The 23905-nt window shown below is 46.1% G+C and overlaps 1 protein-coding gene across 1 annotated transcript; it reads left to right on the plus strand.

The window, feature by feature from the left end:
- Positions 1 to 9662: 9662 nt before the first annotated feature.
- LOC121081991 (epoxide hydrolase 1-like) lies at positions 9663 to 23221 on the plus strand. The gene is given in 10 exon segments (XM_040581314.1): positions 9663 to 9706; positions 11924 to 12137; positions 12902 to 13082; positions 13865 to 14095; positions 14481 to 14610; positions 15805 to 16004; positions 18740 to 18848; positions 21746 to 21871; positions 22837 to 22870; positions 22872 to 23221. Coding segments are annotated over 10 exon segments (1422 nt in total). The 5' UTR covers positions 9663 to 9677; the 3' UTR covers positions 23040 to 23221.
- The last annotated feature ends 684 nt before the right edge of the window (positions 23222 to 23905 follow it).

Below are 23905 nucleotides of genomic sequence, written 5' to 3' on the forward strand. Positions count from 1 at the left end.
TTTAGCTCTGCAGCTTAGCTCTGCCTTCAGCCCTGGCACAGCATGATCCTGCCGACTAGGTATGTTCTCGGGTTGCTAAAGCCGCTCTTTGAAGAGGCTCGGGCAGCACCAGGGCTTGCAGTGTCACAGCTCTGCTAGCTTGCCCAGTGCATCCAGCTCACCCTGCCTTATCCCTCTCAGCCCCTTGCTGTGACTCCTTGTGCCTCCCTCCCACCTGGTCAGGCAGCTGGGGAGGGCTGCTTGCCCCGAGGAGGGACCAGGCTGGACGACTTCCATCATGGCCATCCTGTGGACCATTGGAGGTGCTCAGCTGTGTGCACGCTGCACAGTGCCCAGTTCCCAGTCCCCTTGGGTCCCTCCAGCAAAGCCCTTCCAGCCCACAGCTTGCTCCTGGTTCACCTGGACACCTCATCAGCCACTGCCATGAGGCTCTGCCAGTGTTGTGCTATGGTACACAAACCCATGCAGTGAAGAAGCCAGACCTGGACTGCAGGGCAGGCAGGACTTCTCTGTCTCCTCTCTAGACCTCTCTGCACACGTAGGTGGCATTTCACATCGATACTATAAATTCAGCGCTCCCTTCCACTCCCTGTTCTAAGCACCAGCTCAGCGTTTGCACAGGGCAGGATGCCTCCACTACCCTCTCCACCAGAAAAATAATTGTCCAGAATCAGAGCGTATGGTGATGTGTCCCACTGGCTGCCTCCAACCACTGTCATGCCTGATCAAGGGCCCCAACACCTGCCTCCTTGGAAAGGCATGAGAAGGTGAAGTATCCCTGTCCTGAAATCAGTATTGCTCTAGAGCACCCCCACAAATACGTCGCAGGCTGGCAAAGAAGAAAGATCCTTCTTGGGGCCATATGTATTTTGAAAGTTGTGGATGGGGGAGAACAGCTTGGATTTCTTGGACTTTCTTGAAGGAATGACTTCTCTTTTGTAAATCATTTCTTACTTCGTGGTATCCCTATCTTCCTGCCCACCCAACAGTGGTCTGCTTTACTCACTAGTCATCTCCTGCCTGTCACGTAGACTGTGAGCTGATCTCCATGAGCAAGGGTCTGTGCTCCTGGCCCGCACTGCCCTCACCCTGATCTTTCATTAGAGAGTCAGAATATGAATACTTCCAATTCACAACCCAGTATCTCACAGGTAGGAAAAATGTAAGAGGAAGAGCAGGCACATTTTCCTTGCCTCGTTTCCACCAGTTACTGGTAGTTCTATCTCCCTTTATTACGCTACATAATTTCTCTTCACTCCTCAAACATTTGAAGGCCAGGATCCTGCTCCTAGTCAGTCATCCCTTAGGCAAACTAGATTTTGCTTTTGTAACGTTTTTTCTGCATAGTAGCTCCAGCCTCCTAATCATCTTTGTTGCTGTTCTTTGAGCTGTTTCCCAGTCATCACAATTTTTCTGGTAATGGGGTCACTCAAAGTGAGCGCAATATTCCAGGCACAGGAACTCTGTGTGTCCCGTTGCGTCTGTGATGTTGCCCTCAGGTGGTTACTCCAGAGAGAAGATGCAGCTTTAAAGAAACCATCCAGTGTCTTCAGGACAGAGATTTGCAACCGCATGAGAGCTGTGGAATGGATAACTCTGCACTCTTTTAAGTGATGCCTTTGTGCCAGAAACCAGGATTACACTGGCTTTTTCTGGCTCTCCATCCTGAGCTCTAACTCTCCGTGTTTAAAGTGTATTTCACCATGTGGATGCTGCTGTGCTTAAAGAGCAGCAGGAATCATCTCAGCTTCAGTGAGCCACACAAACCTGAATGGAAATCCTAAAACAAGAGGCACAAGAACTGACGGATTTTCACCATCACCAACTTTATTAATACTAATTTTATGATTACAGCTACTTGCCTTGGTGACATTTTTCAGCAATTCTTTTTATCTCAGAATTCTATGCATCATAAAATTACATTTCCTTTCCTTATTACATCAGGTGTTGTGTAACTCCCAGATTATAATCCATGTCAAGTCATGAAGGGTGTTCAGCAGGTGACAAGAGACTTTATTAAAGGTCAAATTAGATATTCATAATGTTAGTCTCTCCCCTGACTCAACTCTTCATAAAGCTAAACTGTCCTGCTCACTCATTCCTTTCTCCTGCTACAGCCTCCACTGTCCCAGTGATTATGGTGCCAGGTTTTTTTCTGCCTTTTCTATTCCTCTCTGCCCTTTTGTTATGGAAGTGACCCTACTTAACACTGATTTCAAAGTGGGGATGCATAGCTGATTTATTTTGGAATTGTTACGGTGATATATACATTCCTGACCTATTTAATACACGACATCTTATTTTGGCTTTGCTTTGCTCTGCACTGAGTTTTCTCTCTCAGCACTGTGCTGTCCACAGAGGTGCCTGGAGTTTTTCCCTGAAATCAGCTCTAACTCAGAATATTTCATTTAAATATTAGGTCAGTGAAATATTTTTTCCAGCTTCCCTTAACTTATATTGGCATACAGAGAGTTCCATCTGCAATCACTTTGTGCCACTTACCCAACTTTTGGTTCATTCCTGCTCCCACTGAAGGCAAATGCCAAAACATGAATTAGATTTCAGAGCAGCAGCCTTTACTAGGGCCTTTTGAAGTTTTTCCCAGTTGTTCTCTATCTTACATAGATTTGGCTGCCTCACTAAACACTTCATCCTCTGGATGTGGTGCAAAAGCAAGCGGTGGTCTCATCAATGGCACTGAAGATTTCACCATTAAAACCAAATGAGCTGGACTCGATCATTCTTGGCTACCATATGTCTCAGCACTGATCATGGGGGACGTTCCTTCTGCGAGCCTTGCAACTCCTCTCACTGCAACACTGCTAAAAAATAGGTGCTTTCTCCTATGTTTTCTTTCACAACTTCATTTTTGTTCCTTGCTTCCTGCAGAACCAGTGCTGGTGCAATCACTGGGTATGTCTATAGATGTGTCCTCTCAGTAACTTTTTGATCTGTTTGCTGATTTCACCAACTTCGGCAAGCAGACATTTCAAAATTAGTTCTGAAAGGTGTTTCTACACATTTCATGAAAAGTGATTTCTTTGGAAGTGCAGGAGTGATTTTATAAACATACCTAAAGGAAACAAAATCTTAGAACAATTCAATTGTTAGAAAGTTTTTGTGTTTGTACTTGCAAAATACAAATTCTTTGTATTTGCAAATAGTAGCTGTATTTTGCAAATACACGTAGGAAACAAGGCTTCATTAGTTACACTGCTTGTGGAACTGCTTATTAATCTTAGGCAAGGATTAATCCTGCAGCTGTTGCTTCCCAGTTTTCTTAACAGCCACTTGCAAAGGGCTTTATCCTTGTACCTTTGGGAAGGGCCAGTCAGTTACGTATCTGGGATTTTGCTTAGAGAAGTCTTTCCAAGAATGCTGAAAAGCTGGAGGAGAAAAAAAAATTACACTTACAGATTTGTTGATAGAATCTTGTTTACCATATTCAGACCAATATCTTAAAATACAATACCTAATTATTTTCCCAATTGTATTTGTGGGTCCTGATATAATGCTCAAGGTCCATAGTGCTGCTTTCTTTAGGTGAGATATCTGCAGTGCTGTTACTACATTATACTCAAACGTCCCTCGTTTTCCAGACTAGATGTTTTTAATGAAAAATGAAAATCATATCCTTATGTCAGAAGTTCAGCTGATTCAGTCTTCATTCTCTTAATGCCTCTGGACCTGATGAGTCTCCTCATATTACTGTTGTTGTTGTTATACAATGTAGGCATAACAACTAATAATGGACAGTAGGAAAAACCATAGAGAAATAAATAATTTGGGAAGAAGGCCACAAATACTTCCAAACAGCTAACACAGTTCCCCAAAAGGGAGGTAATAACGCACAGGATCATTGCAGAAAACTCTCCAAAATTTCCAGTGAACTGAATACATCATGAGACCAACGTCTCAAAAACAGATCTCTTCTTGCATGTTTCTTCAGGCCTGCAAAGGGCAGCTCACACACTCCAGCAGCCCTTCAGCTGCCTGCCATACCGACTGTGGGAGCTCCGTGAGCGCCTAATGCTCAGCTGATGGCACTGCAAAACCCATGCTTAGATTTGGGCTTCTCCTTTTCCCTCCGAAGCCCTTCGTTGTAAGAGCTAGTTTCAGGAAGGTGGCTGTGCAGAGCTCCAGCAGAGCGGTGGGACAGAGACAACCCGCACCACTCTGCAACACAGCTACCCCTCGCAGCCACTGCGCACTCATGCCCACCGAAAGCAAGAACAGGAGTTTTCCAGGGTAAGGATGGAGAAAAGCAGCTTGGGATCTGGCCTGTCGTAATAGCTGCTGTTACAGGATCCTCAGCAGCAATCGTTGTTATTGAGAAGGATGGAGATCGTTCTCTAGCATTTCTTTCTGCCTCAGCCAAATACTTGCTGTTAACTGCTTTTTTAGAGATTTTTTGTTAAACTAAATAAATCATTGAGTATAGACCCTCTACACATACTAATTTATATGCAGCCCTTTGTTGAAGATAAGGCCTTTGTTTCTGCCACCAATGCTTCTTCACTACATTAATGACAAATCACCCAGCATATTCTTTTCCATAAGACATTTATATCTATATTGTCCTACAAATCTTAAGACTAGTCCCTCTCTCAAGTACCTTTGGTCAGCTGCATCCTTTTTTTAAAAAAATGATTCTTGCTTCCTTTGCAAGATGATAATTTTACATGGCTTGGAGCAATGGTTGCAGGAGATATGCAATGCAACCCTAAGATTGTAAAACAACAAAAATGGGATAACTGAGCAGAGTTGAAAGTTATATCTGTACTGATTGTATGCAGTTCCCTTCTGTATAAGAAATTCCTCACGTCTGCTGGGCGCCTGGGTTAGCTAAGCCAAGCCTGCAAGCCTCCACCACACTCACCTACCAAAACTCCACAGTGTGTCCAAGCCCAAAAGGGCTATCCTTCACATTACGTTCCAGGATTAACACTCCTAGCACGCAGCACAGCAGAACCCATATCCTAGAGCACAGAAAGGTCTTGTACACCCGACTTTCAGTCCATGGCCTGGCACACATGCAGGAGCTATCACATTTTGTGCATCCAGGCTCTGAGCACAAGCTTCCAGAGCCTGCTGCCTGCCTCCCATCACCAATATCCCCAAGATTATCCCTGGGGTATCAGTGACCTAAATACACTGGTTTGGATTTGAAAGTTGCTTTTGTTTTTAATGTCGCTGAGTCTCTAAAACCAGCACGCGTAACAAACTGCCTATTTCCAAGCAGCGGTTGTGTAATTTTGCTCCCCACCCCCAGAGATGTTGCCTGCCATTCATTTAATGGGCTCAGTTTCACTGGGAAGTGCCTGGAGGAACCTCTTAGCTCCCTAATTAGCAACAGAAGGGGCCAGTCCTTGCCGGAGGTAGCAGTGAAACATTTGTGAGGTCTTCCGACAATAAGGGAGACAGAGAAGGGGCCATTTCCAGCTGGGAAAACAGTAACTTCTCTTCAGCATACAGTGCAGAGCAGAGGACTAAAGAGATGTTAGGGGGAAGGTATATTCAGCAATGAGAATGGGCTTTCTGCGCAAGAAAGGAGCATTTGTGGAGGGGGAGGAAGAGGTTGGAGAGATTGTCCTGGGCTCTCCCAAGCTGTTCATTGCTCCTGCAATCCGACTTTTATGTAATATACCATGGAGCAGCACAGAGGCCTCATGGACTGGCTACCGGTGAGGGCAGGAGCAAGGTGTTGCTGCCGTCTGCTCTCAGATGTTTGAGCTGGCTCTTGTTAGTAAGATTGAGGAATTAACAGCTTGGAGGTGCTTAGGAGCTCAGTGTTTCCTCCAGGGACGGGATCACTGAGGCTGAGCACAGAGCCTGCCATTCAGTGCCAGAGTCGACTTTGGTACCAAACAAATCTCCCACCAACCAGCTGAATGTCCTGAGACCTCACTGGAAAGGTGAAAACTTTGCTTGTCCATTGCAAGTAGGGCGATGTGCTGGGGGCTTTCCCTTAACCCCAAGGACACAGCCACACGTGGTAAGATCTCCAGTTTTCCCCATCTAATCCCATCTCTGGGCATGGCTTTTTTCATACAATACCAGTTGGAAAGAGTTGCATGTGCATGGACAGTCCCAGCTTGGACCTGTTGGACCACGGGGACCATTTTCCTTCAGAAGTCATGCAGGGAAATACAGCATTCAGTGTCTTTGGCCTGTAGGAGCAAAGATCCGGCATAACACATGAAATCCTTGTTAGCCTTAGGACCTTCCTTAAAAGCAAAGGAAGAACATAACGTTCAAAGACAGAGTGATGCCATGGGGCAAGCAGGGTTTCGGGAACCTGGAAGAGCACAGGAGAGATCTGAAGCTTCCAGTTGTCCTGCCCTGCAACATCACTGGCCAGCAGCTCACTGGTAGTGGCCACCGACCAGAAAAAAAGAAGAGAGCTGGTCCCTGGTATAAGTCAGGAGACCATATTCACAAAGATCCCCTGTTAATGAGCACCATTTGCTTTCTAGTAATGCTTAAGACAGTGAACCTGATCTTGTGCATGCAAAAGGAAAATTACGCAGCAATGCCTTCATGCTGTAAGATGATGGCTTGATGATCTTAAAAGGTCTTTTCCAACCTCAACAATTCCATGAATCTATGATTCTGTGAAGGGCAGTGCATTACAGTTGGGGCCATAAATCCCAGCAAGGGCCTTGCAACGGCTCCAAAGGTCAGAATAATCATTTCCAAGTTGCCACAGCATCTCAAGCTATAAAAGAGCTGCGTTCAAAGGTTTTGTGCTCCATTCTTACCCCTGTTCAATAGCCCATTTCATAATGAGAAGTCACCAGCTTTCCTCCCTGTGTTTCAGGTTTCAGTATTAATGGCATTGATGAGGCTTGGATTGTGATTACGTGAAACTGGCAACGAGAAACACATAAAGTCCAAAATAGAAAAAAGCCCAAATACACACAAAAAAAGTGTTATTACTGGTGCTGCGAGCTCCTCTTTCCCACAAGAGGGCACCCAGTGTTTGCAGAACTACTGCTTGGCCTTTGGGTGCTTTCTCCAGCAGCAGGTCACACTGTACCAGCAGTAGCGAACGGGTCTGGGAGAGCTGGCAGGTTGTGTTGTGTTTGGCTCCTCCTGCTTGTATCCAGCTGTTAAACCAGCTGAAAAAATACATTACGGTAACATTTCCATGTCTGTATTTTCTATCATTGCTGCAGGGGTGATCCTGCAGATCAGTGACAAGAGCAAGAGAAAAGCATAGGAAACAAGCTTTCTGTTAGTATGTGATTTGTGCAATGGGAACATATGAAATCCCTTTATAAAATGATGCCTGTCGCACAGGGACTGTGGGAAGTTTAGACATTTGGAAGTTTAGACAGAGGTGCAATAGTGAGATTCAGTGTATCAAATTTTATTCTCTCTCCTTTTGGGTTGGTTTGTGTTTTTTTTTTTTCCCATGCCAGAGTAGCAGCTGAACCAGCAAAAGCACAGCACTGGGACAGAGGCAGAATTTTTTCTAATAGTGCTCCGAAGGGGCTTTTTAAAAATGGGTTTGCTAAGACGTCTGTCATTAAGAATAAGGGATCCTGCCCCAATGCAGGGAGATGCTCTGAGACATTTTTGCAGGTCCTTTCCTGTGGGATTCCCCTTTCCATTTATGAGACATGCATCAAAATCTCGTGGGAGGCAGCCTTGCTGTCTCCAGCAAGCAGTTTCTGCCTGAATTTGTGCATTTTGGCCTCGAGAGGTTGTAAGAGAGGAGGGGAAAAACCCCTTGCTTTCCACTGCTGCTGCATCCCAGGACGGAATTTCCTCTGGGAACCCTTTGATCTCTGCTCACCAGCACTCACACAAAACTCCTGCACATCCCCTGCATTTCAGTAGATGGGATCCTGGCATCCCAGCTGTTCCAGATTTATCGGGGGTGAAGGTGGTGGTGAGGTGTTGCCTTTTAGCCCCAGGGTATTAGTGGCCTTGGTGTGTCACCTTGTATCTTAAGTAAAAGCCATTCTGACTTTCCCAAGCTTTTTATACAGAAAGCAGCAACTTCTGTCTTTTCTTTGTAGCTGTAACTAGCTCTGCTGGCTCTTCTCCCACATTCCTGGTATAGATAAATTCACTCACAGCTGTTTAAGCCAGTCCTTCCTCCACCAGCCTTTATGCTTTTTCCCAGTGCTAAGTAAGAAACAGAATTTCCTCGAGGTCTCTTTTGTCTACTGACGACATCACAGCCTGCAGTACCTCAACCTGGCTCTTTACAGGGTCCTCAGCTACCTTCCACATGGGTTGTAGTTCTTTCCCCTTGTTGCTAATAATTCCCTTGTCTGCTGACTATAGTCCCTCTGCAATCAGGGATATCATCTTCCAAGAGGCCTCAAAAGAGCTGGTTTTGTTTGGGAAATAGAACCTTAAAGCTAAGTAATCCCAGACGGATGTAACCAGAAATAGCTGTGGTGTAGCAATAAACTGAACTTTGACCAAATGAAGGATTTACAAGCTTTTCTTCCTGATGACTCTTTTTTGATGGCACAGTGGCTGCATATGAAGTCACGGTATGAGACCTAACCATCACAGAGCTCACTGGTGATGGTACTTCGCTTAGAGCGTTGCATGGAGATAGGAATCATTTTCTCTCACAGTAAGATGTAGTTATTCCTGGACTGAAGCACAGCAAGGACACAATTTAGGAAAGAGAAGCCTTTACCTAGTAAGATTTTACTAACCATGAAGGAAATGAAGTCTAAAAATGAGCTAAAACAAAGCATTGATTTCTGTGGAAAATGAAAAGCAACTTTTCCTTTTTTGTTTGGGCTGCTGCAGATCACAGGTGCACATGGAATAGAGCCACACGATGCACAGGTCAGAAGGGACACATGGAGGTCAGCTCATCGCAGCTTCTGCTCAGAGCAGGTTCAGGTAGATCAGGTTGCTCAGTGCCTTGTTCCTGTCAAATTTTGATTGCCTCTAAGGATGGAGATCCCACATCCTCTCTGGGCCCCTGTCCCAGTGTCTGAATACCTCCATGGTGAACTAATTTTTCCTCACATCTAACCAGAATTTCCCTTCTTGCAATTTGCGTCCATTGCCTTTTGTTCTTGGTCCATTTTTCCTACACTCTCCACTAGGTAGATGCAGACAGCAGTAAGACCCCACCCTTTGCCTTCTCTCCTCCAGGCTGAACAAGCCCAGGTCTCTCTGTCTCTCCTGGTACACCGCATGGCTCCAGCCCCCCAGCAGCCTGGTGGCCCTGACCACCGAGGGTGGGCAGCCTCACTCCAGCCCTTCCTCTGCCAGCAAGGCCAGCACTGGACATGGCACTCCAGATGTGGCCCCACAAGTGCTGAAGAGAGCGAAGGATCACCTCGCCCAGCCTGCTGGCTAACAGCTTGCTATCTAGCCCTGTACGCACCGGCCTTTGCTGCACCTTGTTGGCTCAGGCTCAGCTGAGGACCTCAGGCCAGGCTCTGCAGAGCTGCTTTCTGTGCATCTGGCGCCCAGCTGTGCTGATGCACGGAGCTGTTCCCTCCCCGTGCAGGACCTGGCATTTGTCTCTTGCTGAACTTAGTTTGCAAGCGCACGTTTAGGCAATAGGTGGCACTGACGGTTGGTGTAGCTTGCATTGTCACCAGGAGAGTGTCGCTGCGGAAGAGAAAGCCAGCAGAGGAGACACCTGGGCTGTTTCGCTGGGAGCTGTGGCTAGGCGAGGAGGAGCGGACATGTGGCAGGAGATGCTTCCAAACGCCTGGTGAGATCTCTTTGGCACAGGGAGGAGGGACTCTAAACAGGGGTCCCCAGGGTTGGGGCAGGAGAAAGGCCCGGTGGGGTCCACCAGGCCATCGGTGGGTGGGAGCATGCAGCTGAGCTTTCCTGAGCATGGGTAGGGAGGAGGTTTTATAAGACTGAGCCTTGTTCTGTGCCACTCAGAGAGCTGTTTCTGGGACATGCTTGCTTTGTTAGCAGTGCCGAGTTTGTGCTGTTGCCGTGCTAACTGGTTTCGTGCCTCTGACTCACTAAACTCCAGGATGTAAGTGCAGGGGGTTGTTATTACTTGTTGCATAAGCTACTCAGCCTCCAGGGAGGTGGAGGCTGACACTGTTTGCTCTTAGGAGCTCTTGGTCTTCTTTGTCTGGGAGTGGTTTCAGGAGATACTTCCTTAAAAATCACATAGACTGTCTCAGAGATCAATTACCCAATTGCCTTCACTACTGCTGGGGTGTCCAGTACAGGCACTGTGTTCTGCATCACAGGTAGCAGTGGGAAAGGGTACCAGGCAACAGGAAACACCCAGTGGACTTGGTTTTTCATGGAGTTTCCTGTCCTTTTTAATTTTTTTTTGTCTCAAGGCATCGTAATTATGACACCAAACAGCTCCCTCATCTAGCTGCAGAGTAACAAGACTTTCTCTGTTGCTTCTAACTTTTTGGTAGATTTTAGATTCTGCTTTTCTTGCAAGAGAATCTACCAGGCTAAAAGAGAACCAACGAGGATGTTTCCTTTTTCTTGCGGGCAGATGAGACCTAAAAGCTTGGTATCCAGTCAGGAGTAGTTGGAAGTAGCAAAGGTACAGCAGCTCACTGAACCTGAACAGGGAAGGGTCCCACAAGCTGCTCCTCATGCCAGCCCTGGGCAGGATGAGTACCACGTGGCTGGCAGCAGAGTAACCCTTGAGCTTGGAAGTCCCCTGCCAAGGCTGGGCACCTATCGCTACACAGCTGCCAAAATAAACTATTTACTTGGCTGAAGTAACACAGCCCTCTGTAGGATGAAACACCGCAAGGACACCTACCCAGTTGTTCAGTGCCTTTTATCTAAATTGTGCTGAAGGCGGGAATATTATGGTGACAAACTATCCAGCTAAAACACAGCCCAGAAACACTGTCTCTGTTGCCAGCCAGCTGAACAGCTTGTGATCCCATGGCTGCGCGGTAAATGGTGCTGGCAGGGGATGTTCCTTACACCATCCCCAAGGGATGGTACCATTCAGACAACACTATCAGACCAAGAATCTTTCCCACCCCACCCCCACCCCCATTTTCTAGGGATGGCACCTTGTCCTGGATCAGGTAAGTGAAATAGCTGCTCTGTGCTGAGGAGTTCACTTTTTATTAGCACCTGGGCTGGGGCACAGCATAGTCCCTTCCATACCCTGTATGACAAAAAATCTTCATTCACAGTCTTCTTTGAGCCCCCTGCAATAGCCCCAGACAGCTCTGCTAATCCCCAAGGGAAGCTGGAGAGCTTGAGGCACAGGTCAGGGGGATGGGAAGGGACACTACATTTAGGACTGATTGCTGAAGGGTTTGAACGGTTTTAAAACATTGCTGTCTGTCTGTTAAATCCAGCTCTGGCGCCTTAGCTCCTACACCTCAAGAAAGTCTGAAACTTTGCTGTCTAGGTAAGAAAAAGAGGCACCAGACAGACAAGTTGAGACCTTTACCTATGGACAGCTATGGTGGAGGGCTAGCGTTGCCCTAAAAGATGACTGAATCTGTAGGGGAGCTATGTATGTAGCACAGTCAAGGGGCATGTCTAGCACATCCAGCTGTCTCCAGCAGCTGAAAACTCTTGTCTCTGCTCCTCAGCCCACTCTGTGCAGTTTTTATTCCTGAAGCTGTCCAGGTGCTACTATCCCATTCACTTCAGTACCTGCCTTAAAACAGATAGATCCAGATCCTACTGATCCTTGTCTCCCAGGGCACACCTGGTTCATAAGGAGAGGGACAGAGAAGCCTTGTGATTAACAAGTCCTGATCAGCAAAGGCTTAAGGTCCCTAAGAAACACTGGTAGATGTAACCCTGCCACAAATCCTGCCTGCGATCTTCAAAAATAACAGAAACACCCAGCCCCTGCTGACTGCATGGGGTTTGTTACTCACGTCCAACCAATGTGACTACAAGCCTCAGCATAGTCCCTTTACCCTTGACACTTCTGTTGGGCGCAAACAATTTTATGCCTCCCCAGGTCATTCGAATGTTCTCAGAGGAATGCAGTCCTGGTCCCTGTGGCCGCTCTGGGCGTTGGAGGGATGCTGGTTTACTGGCTGAGGTCTAGACACAAGATCAAGACTATTGAAATGGGCAATGGATGGTGGGGCTCAGATGAAAGACCTCTAAAAGGGAAAGAAGATGAAAGTATCTGTCCCTTCAAGACTGAAACATCTGACAAAGAAATTGAGGTGCCCGTGCCTGGGAGGTAAGGAGGGGCAGAAAGCTGCGAGGTGGAGCCAGTTCATCACCCACCTTACTGCTTTGAGGTGATGCCTTGGGGGCAATAGCCAGCGCAGGTCCGTTAGATGATGCTCTGGCTCACTGCCCTTTATGAATGGGATTTGAGCTCAGATTCACTGCAATGTCTTTACGCTTTCTGAGACCACAGACTCTCAATGCAACCTGGGGCTGCTCCTGCAGAAAGGCCATGCTTTGAGCAGCAGAATTTGACAGCAGGTCTGCAGTGGTGGAATGGGGTGGGAGGGCACCGGGATAGCAAAGGCACCAGTAGGGCAGGACTGAGGGGCTTCCGCAGAGGACAGGGTTGGAAGGGTGAAGAAGGATGGGGTCCTTCCTTCTGTCCCTACAAGCCTGTCACTAATTATCTGGCCAACTAGCAGTCGGTAGCACAGGCTGAGCTGCTTATTCTTCTCTCAGCTGGCAGTGCTGGCAAGTTCCTAGTGCCCAAAACCCTAAAGCGAGTTAGCAGTAAGGCAAGCGTAGAACCCACTACTCCTGGGTGCCCTAGGGGAACTGCTAACCTGTAGAGAAATATATTCTCCATATAAATGATTCAGGAAGTTATACAGAGTATGGCACTGCTTCAGGAGGGCTTGTGGTGTCCCAGAGAGAGACACAGAAGCCGGTGGAGCCAGGAGAGCCTGTTCATGCCTGCCTTAGCATAGGGCACATGCAGGCATCTGGCCAGCCTTGCAAGAGCTCCTGTCCGCAGGACCTGCATCGCCGCCTGGAGCAGGCCCGCTACACACCGCAGCTGGAAGGGGCTGCCTTCCGCTACGGCTTCACCTCCAGCTACCTGCAGAAGGTGGTGGCCTACTGGAGGAACCCGTTTGACCGACGCAAGCAAGTGGAAATCCTGAACAAATATCCCCATTTCCGAACCACCATTGAAGGTGAGGGGGTCTCTGTGGCTTGAGCAGGTCTCACTCTGAAATGCACAGAGAGAATGGGGGGCTTTAAGAGGTTACTCTATTAAGACAACAGTGTGCATAACAGCTTAATGAAGGATCAGTAGTGGAGGCTATGTTATTAGTAACCCTCTATAGATTAAGATCATTGCACAGTGGTGATAAGATTAGATCTGCTTGAAGATGGGCTTCATCTGGCTCTGAACCTGCACTAAATAACAACGAGGTTTTCTTCTGCTATTGCCTTGAAGCCACCTTTGAAAACTGTAAAATTTACCCAGGCCCTGAGGTTGGAATATCCACCACCACCACCCAGTTTAGCCAGGTGTGGTTAGCCAGACTTTAGATAAGTGATCTGCAGGTTAAACTTATATCCTGCGCTTACTTTTTCCATGTTTCTCTTTTTATCACCCACACATTTTGTAATTTAGTCATGTTTTTGCACGTGTCTTAGTTGCATTATGCTATTCATTGAAGTGCAGCTGTACTTATATACTGTAAGACCAATTTCTCAGGAGGTGGATGCTCAGTCTCCTGTGACCCCAGTAACTGGGACTGGGATCAATACCTCTGTCTGTAAGTAAAAGATGAGACACAGGTAAAATACCAGGCATGTCCTTTCAGCTAGGCATCTTCTTGCCATGGGTTGATTGTGTACCTTCTGCTGTGAATGCTAATCACAGTTTTGCCACCCTCCTTCTTCAGAGTTTGGAACAGAAACTGTGATGGAACTAAGGCTTTAATTTATCTGTCTGGATGTGTGGCAGGGATTGATATCCATTTTATCCACGTGAAGCCCTCCTATGTCCCTCACAGTTGAGCTGTTCAACCTCTGCTGATGGTCCACGGCTGGCCTGGCTCCTTCTACGAGTTCTACAAGACCATCGCTCTACTCACAGAGCCAGCTGAGCATGGCCTGAATGAGGGTGACATGGTGTTTGAGGTCATCTGCCCATCCATCCCAGGATATGGCTTCTCTGAGGCACCACACCAGAAAGGTGAGCGATGAAAAGGCGCTGTTGGAATTGCCAGGTTCTTGGAGCCTCAGTCATCCCTGGCCCTCACCAGGGAATGCAGTTTGTGAATGCAGATGCTTGGCTCTGCACTAACACCCATGTGGCTGAGGCTCTGGGGCTGGCTGTGGAGATCTGGAAGGTAATGGTAGCTGGAAACCAGGTCTGCTTTCCACTTTATCCACTTTATCCACTTTCCACTGAATTTCCATCTTGTGTTCACTGTATTGCCAAGGAGCAAGGCAGAGCAGCATAGCACACTGTGCCTTTACACAGCAGCATAAACATGTGCCTCTGTCAGACCATGATCTTTGGCCAGGGGATGATACACCAAGACAAACAGGTTTCCTCTGTTTCTCTTTACCTACAGGCTTTGACAGCAAAGCAACTGCTCGGAAATTTCATAAGCTGATGAATAGATTGGGCTCCAAAGAATACTACCTACAGGGAGAAGACTGGGGATCTCTTATTACCACAAACATGGCCCAGATGCTGCCACAGTGAGTAGCAAAGGGAATCAGTGCAGAGAAGGTTTCTCCAGTTCTTACCCTACCTTCTGGCTCCACGGTCCGGGTCCTGCCTTCTGTTTGCCCTGCCTCTCATCGCCTTCTGCTTTGTTTTCTCCAGGGGTATCCCCACCCCTGTGCATTCAGTCATATTCACGTGCTTTGCATTGACAGTGGTATTTGCATTCTCACGCTTTCTAAATTTCATAGAATCATAGAAGCGTTTAGGTTGGAAAAGACCTTGAAGATCATTGAGTCCAACCATAAACCTAACGCTGCCAAGTCCACTGCTAAACCAGGTCCCTAAGTGCCACATCTACACACCTTTTAAATACCTCTACCACTTCCCTGGGCAGCCTGTTCCAATGCTTGACAAACCTTTTAGTGAAGAAATTTTTCCTGATATCCCATCTGAACCTCCCCTGGCACGACTTGAGGCCATTTCCTCTCATCCTCTCACTGGTTACCTGGGAAAAAGTGACCAACACCCACCTTGTTACAACCTCCTTTCCTGTAGTTTTAGAGAGCAAGAAGGTCTCCCCCAAGCCCCCTTTCCTCCAGACTAAACAAGCCCAGTTGCCTCAGCTGTTTCTCATAGGACTTGTTCTCTAGACCCTTCACCAGCTCCGTTGCTCTTCTTTGGACACATCTTTCTTGTAGTGAGAGGCCCAAAACCGAACACAGTATTCGAGGTGCAGCCACACCAGTGCTGGGTACAGCATCACTGCCCTTGTCCTGCTGGCCACGCAATTTCTGACACAAGCCAGGATGCTGTTGGCCTCCCTTATCTAGGGAAGAGTTGTACAGAGAAAAATGGAGTGCTGTTTGGCTTCTCTTTCACTAGGCATGGAAGTAAGCTCTGCTGCATTTTGATTTGAGACCTCAAGGATCATCATTCTAAATCAGGAAGGAGATAAATTTAAAATTGGCAGGGAGAAAAGGAAGGAGCTCAGCCTTTCAGCAGCTGATCAGTACCACGAAGTACAGGACTTTCCTGGATGGAGATGGCACCAGCTGTACCATTTTTAACTCTCCCAAATTTTTTTGGAAATCACGATAAATGTGAAGGGCTTATGTATTTGGCTTAGTGAAATGCTTCTATTACAGCTCCCGTCAGACTTATTTTCTAGAAAATTTGGAAACAGAAAATGGCTTGATTTAACCTTCTATTCATTAACTTGATTTCAGATCTGTGAATCTTATCTTCGCTGGCAGAGAAGGTTTGAGAAGGATGATTTCCGTGATGCTTGGGGCTTATATACCATGGCTCATAGGCTTTACTAGGGAAGATGTTCGACGTATGTATCCTTTCATCCAGAAGAATATACATGAACTATTGCGAGAGTCTGGATACTTACACATCCAAGCCACCAAACCAGACACTGCAGGTAATGAACCTTCTCTATATCACTATGAACTTTGTATACTGACTGCTTAAGGCGTATAAACACATAGTTGAACAAAAGCCAACCATGTTTGAGAAGCAATGAATTCTGGTGACTGAATGCAAGACATGGGGACAAGAGCTGTGTAAAAGGAAGTGAAAAGGAACCGCTTAAAAAAAGACGGAGACTACAAATATCACTTTTCAAGGTCTGTTAAATGGCATACCACTTCTCTATGGCAAAGAAACCCTTTGCAAAAAGCCTCTTAAAGTAAAGCACAGGACCCTGACATTGAAGCTTCTAGAAATAAATGTGGGTGAAAACAAGAAAAATACCATAAGCAAGTGCAATGTGAAACTTGCAGAAAGGTAGACACAGCCATAATACCTGAAGCCAGAAGCATGATGTAGTGGGACCAGTAGATAAGGAGTCTGAAGAAAGGTATGGCCATCTCAGAAAAGTTACATGATTTATTTGTATAATATTATCAAAGATTATGGGGTATTCCTTTATTGAAATAAACCCTCATCAGGAAAGACAGCAGAGCTGTCTCAGACTGGCATCAGGTACGGAGACCATAGAAGGAATAGCACCCCATCCTGGCATTTAACTGGAAAAGAGGAAACTCAAAGTGAAACGTCAGCTAATGCCTAGTCTGTTGCTTGAACTGATTGCAATATCAGAGAAATAAAAGGAGACAAACCAGATACCAGGTTGGGGTTTTTTGGGTTTTCTTTTCAAAAGCCAAACAATGAAGACAGCCCCCAGAAAAACAAAGACCAGTATGTCTAGTGTCTGATCAGAAAACTAGCAGAAATGTTTTTAAAAGGAGAATTCATTTACAGGTGATAATATCACAGGGAAATCATGCTTCAAATATCAGAGCTCTGGCAGGATCAAGAAGCTGTGGATCTAGTAATGGAACATATTTAATTTCCAAGAAAAGTTTTGTTGAGGTTCCTTCCCCCAGTGTTCTTAAAGACATTAAACTGCCTTAAGAAAAAGATTAAGTTCATGGGTTAATAACTAGTTAACATGAGAATTCATGAATATAAATAAGTAAGCAAGTTCCAGGGGAGAGAGAGTATCACAAAAATCTGTGCTGGCACCCGTACCTTTCAATATGATCTTGATTTCTCTACAGATAAAAGTGAATGGTTAAGTGAAAATCTGACACCTATCCAGGGTTTGGTTTAATCTAAAGATAAATGGTTTTGTAACTCTCTGCAGTTAAGTGACTGGTTGATTAAACTGGCCAATAAAAACTGATGTCAACAAAGTCCAAAGCAATTTAAGCAGAGGAAGAAAATCACAATGGGCTCTAGTTTGGTTGCTGCTATGTGAGAGAATCCAAGAGTCAAGGACAGTGCTTTGAAACGTCAGCCAGCTCAGACTTTAAGAGAATCTTACAAACTCTTAAAGAAAGCAAAAAGAGAGTAAGACAAAACACTAAATCCATGATATTTAGAATCTGTTCCACCCCTGTTTCATTAATATATTTTATAATCAAAAGAATACAAGAAGGGGAGAAAAAGAACCCTAAAGTGACCAAGCAGCTTCCCTACAAGCACTGTACATAGTCTAGGACTCTTTAACCTGGAAAAAAAGAAGAGCAGGGATTTTGTAGCACACTGTGAAAGGCAGAAAATAAATAGGGGGAAAAAATACATATTCCCTGCTTAGTCTCAAAAAATATCTATATTATCAGTTTAGTTCTCATTAGGCAGGTTTAAAGCAAAGCTACAGTATTTTCACTCACCAGAAGCTGTGGTACCTAAGATGTGTACAGGTTGAACCATTAGTAAGCTGCAAACAAGACTGGTATTTCTGAGCATCCAGTCCATGAAAGTTGAATACAGTGATTCGGAGACAGCTTTCAGCTCAGAAAATGCTCACCTCCAGACGGGTCATATGTTAGCTGGCACATTTTAGCCTGCCCTACCTTTGCTGGTCAAAGCATTTACATGACTTTGATGTGTAGCAAATCACTTTAGGCCTGACAGCACAGGGAAACTGTTGTGCCAATGCACAAACTTACTTTGCATTAACTATGTCCACTATTAAATTGAAATCACATTGTGCATCATCTTCTACGCAGTCATTCAGTGCTAAAGTCACACTAAAATACACTTGAGAGTAGGCAATTCTATGGATACTGTAAAACTACAGCCTGGAGTGTGGCACAGGAATTTTCCCAAGGCAAGCTCTACCACTGCTGAAGTAATCCCCACCCGTTTTACAGGTTAAAACACAGATATAATATGCTGTGTTTATAATGTTTGTTAGCATTCCCCAAAGGCAGGAGCAGATAGCAGATACACAACACTCCACTGTTGTTTAAATTACATAGAAAGTGAACAGCACTCAGGGTCCCAGTTAGCCATCCTAAGCAGGACAGTGCTCCCAAAGAGTTTATCTGAAATTTCTTTTCAGAGTGTAATCCCTTTACATCTGAATTTGCTCTTTCTGCCACACATTACCAAGAAGCCCAGAGGATTTTCTTAACTCCTATTTTCTTTTGTATAGGAATTGCTCAACTTTATAGTGCTGTCAGTTATAGCCAAAATTCCATTGGGGTGAACTTTTCAAGAATAAAGTACTACCAGGGCTAGTAAAACGCACTCTTTACTGAATTCTCATAGAAAACTCTGAAGAATTGATGTAAGTCCAGTTTAACTCCCACTGAAGTATTTGCAATGCCAGGCAACTGCAATGGTTCTCTTCTTCTCTTGAATTAGGTTGTGGACTGAATGACTCCCCTGTGGGGCTTGCTGCATATATATTGGAAAAATTCTCTACCTGGAGAGATAAATCATTTCTGCATAAAGATGATGGAGGCTTGGAAAGGTAAGAAAACAGGTGCTCTTCCATGAGAGGACTCATTAAAAGAATGAGCAATGGTAACTAATGAGGAGGTAGGTAAAAGACTGGCCAAAGCTGAATTTTGAGCATGAAAGGTTACACATGACAAGTAGTAGTGTAAACTTACAGCAGACCGCCTGCAAACTACTGCTTCAGCACCGGGCAGTTTTGCTCTGGGCACATGGGTGCCAATTAATTTGCTGCTTGAAAACAAGTGGAGAACAAGAACAACTGTTCTTCAGGGCATGAGCCCAATATAGTGTATTGAGAAACAGCTTCCAATGAAACGTCTTCATCTTTGTTGCTAGGTAGGGCCTGGCGGCCGGAAGATCTCGCGCTGTACAGAAACACAGGGCCCCCCCTCTAGATAGCCAACAGCTTTTGATTTATGATGTAAGCAGACGGAAGTGACATTGTAAACCTAGGCTATGTAGTGTCACGTCGTTCAGCAATAAACGCCATTTGCCATCCACCACATTGGTGTCTGTGAGCTGATGGACCGCGCGGCCAGGGTTCGGCCGCCGTGCCGTTCCTGAGCCAGGTCACCGCGCGCCTGTAAAAAGGCAACAAGTGGTGCCGAAACCCGGGAAAATCACCTGGAGTCGGGTGAACGGCGGCCGGAGCGGCAGGACCAGCCTGGCGGGGAGGACGCTCCCGGACCAGTCAAGAGGATGGAAGCTCTTGCGAAGGTCGTATTACAGCTGCATAAGCAGTGGGGTATTGACTGTAAGCCCAAAGATTTTACTCTCGCAGTTGCGAGACTTTTGGAGCTGGGGGCCATTGACCAGCCGGTGGATATACTCCACCCAGATGCGTGGGACAAATGTTCCCGCGCTTTATGCGATGAAACGATGTCTACTGGTTGTGGGAAAAATCTGAAAGCGTGGGGGAAAGTCGTCCAGGCTCTCCAAAAAGCTAGACACGAGCAGGAGACCTGGAAAGCTGCCAGGGATTGTCTGTTAACCACCCCGCGGGTGGGAATTGGGGCGGCTACGCAAACCTCACGCCCCCCGGCTGAGGAGGGTTCCGTCGACCCTCAAAGCCGACAGAAAAGTGACGCGCCCACTCAGCGTCCGAAAGACTCTAACATCTTCAGCTCGCCCACAGACTCCTCGGCGAACTCCTTTTGGGGCAAACTGGCTGCAGAGGCCAGGGGTGCTGAGGCGAAAGCTGAGGCCGAAAATACACGGATTGAACCACCACCATATGTGCCCCAAGATGGCGCCGAGCAGCAAGGGGAAGGGCGGGGCCAGACCGCCCCCGGCGGGAGCAGGGGGGGAGCGCTAGAGTTAACAGGCGCACACCGAGGGGAGGGGGAGGAGAATGGGAAGGAAAAGAGTGATTGGCATGACCAAAAAAGGGAAAAGATCACGAGCGAGGGGCGGAAAGCTAATCAGAATGACCCTCCCCAAAACCGTCCTTATAAGGCAGGCGCCTCCCCAAGCGGAAGGCAGGGCGGGCAAAAAGGGAAAGAACCGCCCAATTACACAAGAAAGGGGAGGGGCCAAAGCCCGACCACATCCCACCAACACCCGGAAGAGAGCAGTCAGTCGGACTCTGACTCTGGCTCAGACTCTCCATGGGAGACTTGGCTGGCAAATACAAAGACCAAAATATCACCGCTCACGGAAAAAGAAAAACATAAGGGGACAGAAATTACTCTCACTGATTGGAGAAAAATACAAATTGCATGTGCCGATTGGGCCCCAACACACACACTAGCATTCCCGGTCCGAGTGACGGACGGGGGACAGAGGGTCCATTCCCCCTTAAACCCTAAGGATATACAAGCGATTGTTAAAGCAATCGCGGACAAAGGACTCAATTCGGCCATGGTCTCCACCCTCATAGATGGGGTTTTGGGGGGAGATGATTTGCTCCCGTTCGATATAAAACAGACCTGTAGGTTGATTTTTGACGGGGCAGGGATGATTGTGTTTAAACAAGAATGGGAAGAGAACTGTGCAAGGCAGTTAGCCCGAGTAACCGGAGCGGATCATCCGCTACACGGCTCCAGTCTACAGCGGTTGATGGGTACAGACCCAGCAATGATTACCCCCCAAGCATAAGCCCAGGGCCTGCGGGCCCATGAAGTTATGGCAACCACCCGTGCAGCTAGAAAGGCTATTCGCGTAACCTCTAGAGTTAGTGCCAAGCCATCACCATGGTCCACAATAAAACTAATGAAAGCTGTGAGTTTTTATCTGCAGGACCGGATCATCGGACACCCCCGTAACCAGTATACCCTGGTGCCAAGAGAGGACGACGAGTCGGCAAGCGGCCTGTCCGCATCTGAGGGCTCTGCACCGGCGGAGTCCAGACAACGGCGATACAGCCCCCACAGGGGGGATCCAGAGCCGGCTAGAAAGGGTCAACATCATGTTTGTAGAACACCAACAACTGCTTTAAAAATGTACTTGATCAGTATTTTCCCCGATTTTCCCTGGCTCTCCCCAAGTATCCCAAGCTACACTCCATTACCCTCAGTCGCTTCCTAAGTGCCAATTGCTCAGTGTGCCTTATCTTTATGCTCTTTTTTAGAAATATTTTTACTATTTTAGCCTGTTTAGTTAAGCATAGAGGGGGGGGAAATGTTGCTAGGTAGGGCCTGGCGGCCGGAAGATCTCGCGCTGTACGGAAACACAGGGCCCCCCCCTCTAGATAGCCAACAGCTTTTGGTTTATGATGTAAGCAGACAGAAGTGACATTGTAAACCTAGGCTATATAGTGTCACGTCGTTCAGCAATAAACGCCATTTGCCATCCACCACATTGGTGTCTGTGAGCTGATGGACCGCGCGGCCAGGGGGTTGGCCGCCGTGCCGTTCCTGAACCAGGTCACCGCGCGCCTGTAAAAAGGCAACAATCTTTTTCTATCAATAGCAAATACACTCTTGATGAGCTTTTGGCCAATGTGATGATTTATTGCGTGACATCCTCCATTGTGTCCTCAATGCGATTCTACAAGGAGAACATCTCCAAGGACCCTGGTCTAACAGGTGATGCCAGGTAATGAAGTGGTAGGTGTAAGAAAGATTTGCAAATGAGATTGAACCACGTTTGCCTGTATAAACATTTAGATTACTTTAAAACAGCAAACTTAAGTTGTTAAAAAAAATAATCTAAGTTCTTATTTTCTTTTGATAAAAATAGTTGAGTCATTTTTCTTTTGAACCTGTAATTCACACAAAGTAGCTTGTAGCCAAGACAATGCAGCGGACATATCAAACTATATTCAGTCTTGTGTTCAAACTACAGGTCTATATACTTAGTCACCAAACAAATGTGATCTCTGGCTCAGTTCAGTTAAAACAAAACAGAAAATCAGGAGCATTTCCAAGAGAGACGTTTAAACTGAATTAGGAAGCATACGGCTTAGTGGCGGATAAAACTAACGACTACAAGTGTTAAGCACAAACTTGGGGAAGCAATTTGGAGAGCAGTACCTTCTAACAAACCAAGCACCTTCTAACAGCCACTGACTTTAAGATGACTATAAGAGAGGCTGACCAGAAAATGCTGCAGAACGGAATTCCATGTGATTGATCACACAAACAAATAGAAGAGTCTTTTCCTTTGTAGACCGAGCCAGCTTACCTTTCCTCAACTCATTCGTTACGCTGGTACTATAAATTCTAAAGTAAACTTGAGCAGGCTCATTTCTGACTGTCACAAAGAGGTGATGTGTCTTGCCATTTATCGCAAAACTGTAAAACAAGGTAAGTTTAAAAATAGGAAACGTTTCAAGATTGAACCGTGTGCGAAGTTGGCTCTACTTTACGTTTTTGGGTATAATATTCTCATACTCAAGGAGACTCAAATACAAGCAAAGCTTTTCAGCAGAGTACAAACCACAAAATGTGTCGCTGCGGTGAAGCTCTGCCAGCTGACTGTGGCAATTACTAGAGTCAGGAGGTTTTTATAGAATTTCCCCAGGACTTTTTTCAAAAAGGCACTTAGTTAATGTCCTCTAGGTTTGCAGTGTATGTTCCCACAGGGACTGCAGCTTTTTCCTCAGGAGCTAGTACATACACCACGGGTCTGGGCAAAGGAGGTCTTCAAGAACATCATCACTTACTCTTACATGCCACGTGGAGGGCATTTTGCTGCCTTTGAGGAACCAAAGCTTCTGGCACAAGACATCATGCACTTTGTCAGAAAGGTGGAACAGCTGTGAACATGCACTTTAGATACATATCTAGAACAGAAGCAAGTTGTTCTGCCACCAGCAGAACCTTTACTTTGAGGGATCAAATAAATCCAATGTAATCACATAGAGAAAACAACATTTCATTTTGATAATCATTACAGTACTAAAATTGTTAATGAAGCTCTAAAGCTTTTCTAAAGAATAAAAGAAAAAAACCCAAAATAAGCAACTTGTCTTCTTTCACTCCCGGCACCGTATCATTGCTGCACTCATAGTTCAAGTGTAACAGAATACATGAACGGTTTACTGCAGAAACACTGCACTCATCTGGGGAAGAGAGCAGAAAGAAACCAGCCCCTTGATCCTTAGAACGAAGGCTTCTGTTTAAAAGCTTCTTTAAACACTCGAGTGCTAGCGTCTGAAATATGCATCACAAGCAGCTTTGGTGGAAGTGTAAAGGGTTTTGATCTCCTGAGCACAAACACTCCTACGTTCAAGTTATGTTTCATTCAAGAGACCAGGAATTACATATTCAAGTGGGCAGCTGCACACAAGGCAGCTTTCTTCATTCTAACAGGTTTTCCCCCTACGGCTAGCTTTAGCAGCTACTACACTATGTAAACAGATGTTTAATGGATAACAAGGCAGAGACAGCGTTCCTAGTGTGCTCCAAGCTCAAAAATACCAACTTAATTTCCTCTTCGTTCTTTATCATTCCATTCCAAATGGTAAAGTTAAAATATGCACCAAGCGTAGCAGGTTACTTCAACCTTTACCCTCATTTCAAGCGATTCTTATCACACCATCGTGCAATTTTTGCTAGCAAGAAGCTGCAAGCAACCTTGCTACCAGTAGGCTCGAGTTTCTCTTCAAATGGGATAGGGCTGTTTGGA

Source organism: Falco naumanni, unplaced genomic scaffold (assembly GCF_017639655.2).
Source record: "Falco naumanni isolate bFalNau1 unplaced genomic scaffold, bFalNau1.pat scaffold_107_arrow_pat_ctg1, whole genome shotgun sequence".
Taxonomy (NCBI): domain Eukaryota; kingdom Metazoa; phylum Chordata; class Aves; order Falconiformes; family Falconidae; genus Falco; species Falco naumanni.